The following is an 8,260-nucleotide window of genomic DNA, read 5'->3' on the forward strand; positions in this document are numbered from 1 at the left end:
CGGGGTCACAACACCGGCTGGTGACCCCAGGCCCTAAGGAGGCCATGCTTGCAACAATGAGGGCCAGGTCCTTTTCAGTGGCGGCTCCTATCTGGTGGAACGAGCTCCCGGATGAGATCAGGGCCCTGTGGGACATTTTGCAGTTCCGCAGGGCATGTAAGACGGAGCTCTTCCGCCAGGCATATGAGTAGGAGCCACCACTGCTGTTACCACCACTGCTCCTCCATAGAGCGACACCGCCGGAAGACTGTGTAACACCCAATTGTGGCCCTAGTCTTCCCCTCTGCTACGCAAAATGTGGGAGTTCTCTCTTCTCTTTTCTTGCATCCTGATAGAATTGAATTTTTAATTGCTTTTATCCATTTTATATATTGTATATTATATATATATATATGCACTTTGTGCTCGTGTAAGCCGCCCTGAGCCCGTTTGCGGAAAGGGCGGGGTATAAATGCAATGAAAATAAATAAATAAAAAACAAACAACTTTCAGTTAAATTTCAGGAGCGTCTACAAAGGTGTAATGGTGGTGGTGATAGCAGCAAGATCCAAAATTGTTATAGAGGAAGTAAGATTACATTAGATATAAAAATACAGCCTCTTTTAAAATTTATTTTATCTAGAATTTATTTATTTATTTATTTATTTATTTATTTTGATTTATTTATAAACCGCCTTCCCCGTGAGCAGGCTCAGGGTGGTTTACATCAGATTAAGCAAATTAAAATAATAACTTCTTTCTTGTGGATTTGCAGTCAGGAACAGTAGACAGTTCACTCAGATGTTATCTTATGCATGTATTATATGGTGAAGCGTTTGTGCTGTACTCTAATACTGTATAGCAGTGATAGAATCACTAGTGCATTTCTTGGATCTGTGGCTTCAGTTCATAATAGGTTGTGGGAGAACTGGAGTGCACTTATAAAATAAGTGTCTTATGGAATGTGTAATAAAAATGTTTACAATGATTTGTTGTAGGATACAGTTGAGTGAGTTAATGTGTCTGTGATCCCACATCACTATTTTCCATCAGTGTTAATTAGTTTAAGAGCATAAGGTTGACATGGAAAGAGGACTTCTCAAGCAGTTACCAACTTTCTCAATCTGACAATTTTAGAAGTATGAGTTGCATTTGCACTACACTTTGACTGCATGGCCCTAAACACTCAAACATTCTTTTTCCATATAATTTTCTAGTATCCTATTCCTTCATTACTCATGACTTCTAAAAACTAAGATGGATAATTAGTGCCACAATTCCATAAGAATTTCCAGCTCTCCAATTGGCTGTGTTGTGCGCTCCATCAGCCATTGGCCTATCAACTTTCACTCAAGAGTACTGGTGTGCCATTGGCTTGGTACTGGGTCTGCTCTTCTCCCCCACCCACTGTCAGCCTGGCCACTCTTCCCTGACAGAATTAACTGCCAGAACAGCTCTCTCTTCTGATGAAGACGCTTCTACTGCTTGGCTCTTCTGCGGCTGGCTGGCTGGCTACTGAAGTGGGCCAGCAACCGTCAAACCATTCTCTTCTCCTCCTGCTGTGGGGCTAACTTTTCCTCAGTGGCTGTTGCTAGGCGACCAAGCTTGGTTATGTCAGAAAAGAGACAAAGGCAGGAGGCCCTGTCCAGGACTACTTTGGCTTTTGTGTGGAACTCATTGGGGCCAGTCCTGAATAGGGTTGCCAGCTCCAGGTTGGGAAATTCCTGGGTATTTTATGGTGAAGTCTACGGAAGCCAGAGTTTGGAGAGGAGAGAGGCCTCAGCTGAGTCCACCCTCCAAACCAGCCATTTCCTCCTGGGGAACCATTGTTGCCAATATCCAGGTGAGGGCTGGAGATCACTCAGAATTAAAACTGCTCTCCAGATGGCAGAATCAGTTCCCCTGGAGAAAACAGCTGCTTTGCAGAGTGGACTCGGTGTCATTAAAACCTGCTGAGGTTACTTCCCTCCTGCTTGGGTCCCCACTGCAGAGAACGACTGTACTTTTCCTAGGTAGAAGCTGGAGGTGAGGGGGAGATGGAAAGCTGAAGTCAGAGGGGCAGATAAAGGTAGGTTGATAGTTGGGTGAGGAGGAGATAGGGTTGCCAACTCCAGGTGGGGAAATTCCTGGAGATTTGAGGGGTGGAGCCTGTAGAGGGTGGGGTTTGAGGAGGGGTGGGACCTCAGGCAGGTACAATGCTGTAGACTCCACCAAACCAGCCATTTCCTCCTGGAGAACCATTGTTGCCAATCTCCAGATGAGTACTGAATATCACGTAGAATTATAACTGCTCTCCAGATGGCAGAGATCAGTTCCCCCGTAGAAAATGGTGGACTCTGCATCATTATACTCTGCTGAGGTGACCACCCTATGACAGCCAGTGGGATGTAGCAGTTAAAGCTTCATTGCAGGGTCTGCCAGACCAAGGTTCTTCCTGTGGAAGCTGATTGGGTGATTTCAGATCACTCACATACTTTCAGCCTAACCCACCTTACATGGTTGTTGTGCAGATCAAAAGGGGAAGAAGAAAATGATGTGAGCTGCTTTGGTCCCCACAGTGGAGAAAGACTGTACGTTTCCTAAGGTAGAGGCTGCAAGTTGGGTGGAGGAGATGGAAAGCTGAAATCAAAGCGGCAGATAACAGTATGTTGATGGTTGGCTGGGAAGGAGATAGGGTTGCCACCTCCAGGTTGGGAAACTCCTGGAGATTTGAGGGGTGGAGCCTGGAAAAGAGGAAGAGGAAGAGATTGGATTTATACCCCACCCTTTACTCAGAGTCTCAGAGCGGCTTACAAACCCCTTTCCCTTCCCCTCCCCTCCCCACAACAGACACCCTGTGAGGTAGGTGGGGCCGAGAGAGCTCTTTCAAGAACTGCCCTTTCAAGGACAGCTCTTGTCAGAACTATGGCTTGTCCAAGGTCATCCAGCAGCTGCAAGTGGAGGAGTGGGGAATCAAACCCAGTTCTCCCAGATTAGAGTCCGCACACTTAACCACTGCACCAAACAGGGTTGGTTTTGAGGAGGGGTGGGATCTCAGACAGGTACAATGCTATAGACTCCACCCTCCAAACCAACCATTTTTTCCTGAGGAACCAGTGTTGCCAATCTCCAGATGAGGGCTGGAGATCACTCAGAATTACTACTGTTCTTCAGATGGCAGAGATCAATTCCTCTGGAGAAAACAGTGGACTCTGTGTCATTATATCCTGCTGAGGTCACCACAGCAAATTAACGCTAAGTGGTCAAAGCCCGGGCACATGCCCAGAGCCTCTTTCTAGAGCTCATTGTATTTATTTCTACAACGGGCCTTATTCCTAGTTAAATTATAATGCTTTTCAAATAATTATCTTTTCAACCACAAACAAGGCAAACAGGTATTCCCAGATGATGTATTAACTTTACTGCATACTTGTGATTCACAGTATGTGGATCGTTTTTGACCACTTAAAGTGGAGGGTTAAACAGAGAGGTAGCATTCACCTTCACCTGATTTTCCAGGTCTTCTGCAGAGAATTTATGATGGACAGTAGAAAATAAATGGCTTGCCAAGAAATGTACTGATAAAAGCTAAATTGTAGCAGTCTGTTCATATGTCCACAGAAATATTATTAGTTCTTTTCACAGAAATATTAGATCCAGCATCCTGAAAATACATACATGTGTTTCTTTAAAAATATAAAGTTTCCTACCCTTATGCCTAGAAATATAGTCTTGGAAATACATAGCAGAAATTTTCTTTATGTTCAGAATTTGAATTGTTGTTGTCTTTTTGTTGTTTAAAGTACAAAACATATACAACTAAGTAATATATATACAACCGAGTATTAGATATCATCAGGGAAGTGAAATTTAAAAATTGTTCCCACTATCAATTATGCTATGATTTGGGCAATAGATAATATTTTCCTGATATTGGTTAGTAAGATTTATGGTCATACACTGCTACACAAAAAAAGTGTTCAAGAATATATTAAAATTAAGATATCTTCTTATTTTGCAGTGGGAGAGTTCGTGAGCGATGCTTTGCTCGTGCCGGATAAGTGCAAATTCCTTCACCAAGAGAGGATGGATATATGTGAAACCCATCTGCATTGGCATACAGTTGCTAAGGAGGTGTGTTATAATCAGTATTTTGAAAACTCTAGGCTTTACAGTGATGCCATTTCCTTAGTCGTTTCATATGTGGAACACTTCATGAACGAGATTCGAAACATGGTTCTTTTATAACAATGTTTTTGCTGATTGAGTCAACAAGTGTGTGGTATTTTCATTTCTATTGCCTCTGTTTAGGAGTTTAAAGAAAAAGAAAGAAAATAAGAGCTCTAGATTGAATCCAATAGTTTCTTTCTGCTCAGTGAGGATTTTTCTCTTGGTGGAAGGAGTCTTTCTTCAACAGAAATTTCATCACATAATGGAAGGTATCCTATTGGATCCAGCCTATTAGTAGTAAAGAATAGATCTAATCCAGTGGCCAAGTTCTGAAAACAGAACTCTCAGAGGTGCACTAGCGGAAGAGCACTTTCCCACTTCCCCTCTATAGCCTTATTTAACTTCTTTTTCAAAAATGGTCCTAGGGGATCCCCATCAACACTGCTGAGCATTTTATTTATCAAATTTATATCCTGCTCCCTCTCCCCGGAACAGGTTCAGGGCAGTTAACAACATATAAAATACATCCAATTAAAAACAATAGGAAGATACATTAAATCTTTAAAATATAAAACAATGGAAAATCTATCCCCATTAAAATCTATCCACTTAACAAACAGGGTAGGATGCATGAATGGTGACGATAAAGCTGAGGTATACCAGCTGTCTGGTAGATCACAGTCACCCAAAGGCCATCTGAAATAGAGCAGCTTTGCATGTCCTGCAGAACTAGAGAGATCCCTCAAGGCATGCACCTCCTCTGGCAGCTGGTTCCATAGGACAGGGGCCACTACTGAGAGGCCCTCACCCTTGTTGACTCAAGGTGGACAGTTCATGCACCAGGGACCGTCAATAAATGCTGAGATGAAGATTGGAGAAGATGAGGAAGATCTTACCGGGAGAGGCGGTACCATAGGTATGAGGGTCCCGGGCTGTTTAGGACTTTAAAGGTAAGTACCAACACTTTGAATTGGCACCAGAAACTAATTGGGAGCCAGTGCAGCTGCCATAGGATAGGTGTTATGTGCACTGACTGTCAGCAATCTGGCAGTGATGTTCTGGACCACTTGCAGTTTCTGAAGTGTTTTTAAAGGTAGCCCTGCATAGAGTGTGCTCCAGTAATCCAGTCTCAAGGTGACCGTTGAGTGAATTACCATGGCAAGGTCCTCCTGAGACAGATAGGGAGCCAGTTGGTGGGATCAACGTATATTGTAAAATGCAGTCTTTGTCACCAAGGACACAGGTTTGTCCACGGAGAGCAAAAAATCAAGCCATACTCCTAAATTCCTGACAGAGTCGACTGTAGAAAGACAGACCCCAAAGGGTCAGTAGAAGTGGCTGCCCCAGTGGTTCAGGCTTCCCCAGCCACATAACCTCTGGATTTAGTTTCAACCAATTCCCACCTAGTCTTTGCTCAATTGCATCCAGGCTGGAGGCCAAGACTAGAATTCCAGCTACCAGTTGCTCCTTAAATAGGAGGTAGAGCTGGGTGTCATCTGCATATTTATGGCACCCCACTCTGAACTTCCTAACAGTCTCTGCCAGAGGATGCATATAATTGTTAAATAACATTGGGAAGAGAATCAACCCCTGTGGAACTCCACAGGTTAGGGCCTACGGTAACAACCTTTCTCCACCCATGATTACCATCTGGGGCTGACCCTGGAGGAAAGAGGTGAACCAGCTCAAGGCTGTAACCCTCACACCAAGGGAGGCTAGGCGGTTGACCAGGACCAAATGGTCTACTCGCAGGAGTGTCAAACATAAGGCCCGGGGGCTGGAACCAGCCTGTCTGGGCCTCTTATCTGTTCTGCGAGCAACTGGTGTGAGGGAGGGAACAGGAGACTGCTAAGGGGGAGTGGGTGGAGCCACTCCAATTGTGGCTTCAGTACAGCGGAAGAACCTTGTTTGCAGCAGTTAAGCAGAACCCCTTTCCTTCAGTGGCAGCCTCACTGGCAAGCTGGGAGCCACTGCAACCGCATTAATGCTGGCTCAGGGTTCCAAGGCGAGGTTGCACGCCTCTCCGCTCGGCCTGCAGCTCTGAGGATGCTGTCCTGGATGGCTGGGAGGATTGGGTATTTGCATGTGGGAGGGGTGCAGATGATCCTGTGCTGGGGTCTGCTGGTGGCCAGCACCACTGCCATGTTCACACCCCTCCATGAGGCAGCTATGCTTTAGTCCATGTGGGGGCATTCTTTGACAATTTCTTCCACACATCATGGGCCTAGTCTTGCCACCGAGCATGTGACTTGGCAGCTGGGCCTCCCTCCCCTATGGACTACCCAGTGATCTTCAGCTGTAGGTGGCTGCTGCCTTGTGAGGGAGGGGTGCTAGTGATCCATGGTTATACTAGTTGCTGTGCAGACTGTGGCCTCTGCTTCATGTATGGCCTTCTGTGCTTGGTGCCCACTTACCTGTGGCTGCTGCCTCATGGGGATGGCATGGCTTGCCGACAATCTGGCTTGAACCCTCAACATCGCCCCGCCATAGATTGCCTAGTGGCCTTGGCTGGACGTGGCCACTGCCACTTGGGCCTCTCTGGCTTATCAGGCTTTGCTTGGCCTGGATCCCGCTGTGCACATGTTCTTGGACCTGGGCCACCATGCTCTGCTTCTGCAGGTGGGGGGATTAGTTCAATATATCTTCCTAGTCCCCTTCCATGATGGCTCAGGGGCAGGGAGGAGCTCACAACACCCAGCCATTTTGTGTTTTTACTCTGGGCTCACAGCATTGGTGGCAGAAGTGGGCTGGGGAAGGGGTTTTGCTCTCCTCCATTCAGTACAGGAACATCTGCCAAGCATCTGCCAAGCAATGCACCACTGGCTCTGCAGTCAGCCCATGTGGTTTTCCTTAGCACCCCCCAGCCCATGGGGCCTTGCAGTGTGGACAAACTCAGAGCTTACCAGCTACAGTCCTTTATAAAGTTTGTATCTCTGGTACCTGGCATCATGTTTTGTGGCACACATGGCCTGGCCCAACAAACTCACATTTATGTCAGATCAGGCCCTTGTAACAAACGAGTGACACCTTTTAACAGTTCATAGATTTCTCTCCCAGACCCTAAAAAGTGGCAAACAGAAATAGGAATCCAACTGAACACTAAGGAATTAGCTTATGGTCATCAGGCACAGGAGGCTCATTGAATGTATGTCTAAGATCTTTGTGTGCTATGAATATAAATATATGAGAGTTGCTTTATCTGGAATCCTGTTCTCATGTCCTTTTTTAACTTTTGGGGAGATTCAGTGATGATACATATATGTTATAGTAGTAGAAAAGACCAAGAGTCCAGTAGCACCTCAAAGACTAACAAAATATGTGGCATGATATGTGCTTTTGTGAGTCACGGCTCACTTCTTCAGATTCTTCAGATGTTGTGTACTGGATTAAAGATTAAGTTTAGGAAAACTCATGCTATTAAAATCTTTTTTGGTGCTATAAAAGAAATTTTTAGGCTAAGAATTAATAGAAAATTCAAAGTTCATCCACTTCAAGTGGCTTAAACATGTTTATAGACTCTTTCTCAGATCCTATAGAAGAGCTTATCTATCCATTTTTTAGCCTTGGGTAAGAAGATTTGGGGGTGAGGCGCTTTATTGATTTTTTGTATGAAATTAAGCTGACAGGTGTTCAGTTTATTCGGTATATCACCAGCCCAATTACAGACAATACAAAAAGGGTACCAATAATATATATAAAATATTTAAATATAAAACTGCGTTTAATCTGCGTATGTTAATTACAAAATTACTATAACTCTAAATTTCTACAATACTGTATCAACTGTTATTCAACTGTTGAGTAAGTATTATAGGGATTATACAATTCTACTCCCCATCTCCTAAATCTTCTGGGTTCTTTCTAAAATTGTACTACATGTGCGGCACGTATTTTTTGGGCTATTGCTAGAAATTTAGCACAATTTATTATGATCTGTGTAGCAGGATCAAATAATAGCTTCCTACTTATCTCCTTGTCCAAGTATCCGTGGTACCTCCTTATAACAGAACTAGAAATAAGGCCCGTTGTGGAAATAAATACAACGGGATCTAGAAAGAGGCTCTGGGAGAGTGCTCTGGCTTTGGGCAAACAGTGTCAGTCTGCTTTTAAAACATGAACCTGCACACCACCA

General features: G+C 44.5%; 1 protein-coding gene across 4 annotated transcripts in view; it reads left to right on the plus strand.

Annotated features, from left to right (window-relative positions):
* APP (amyloid beta precursor protein) overlaps positions 1-8,260 on the plus strand; it is a 242,168-nt gene that overhangs the window by 128,881 nt on the left and 105,027 nt on the right. For all 4 annotated transcript variants that reach the window (XM_015424206.1, XM_015424208.1, XM_015424207.1 and 1 more), the window contains exon 4: positions 3,980-4,092. In XM_015424206.1, coding sequence (XP_015279692.1) covers positions 3,980-4,092 — 113 coding nt within the window. The remainder of the gene's footprint in view (positions 1-3,979; positions 4,093-8,260) is intronic.

Source organism: Gekko japonicus, unplaced genomic scaffold, assembly GCF_001447785.1.
Source record: "Gekko japonicus isolate JY-2015 unplaced genomic scaffold, Gekko_japonicus_V1.1 scaffold1418, whole genome shotgun sequence".
NCBI classification, from domain to species: Eukaryota; Metazoa; Chordata; class Lepidosauria; order Squamata; family Gekkonidae; genus Gekko; species Gekko japonicus.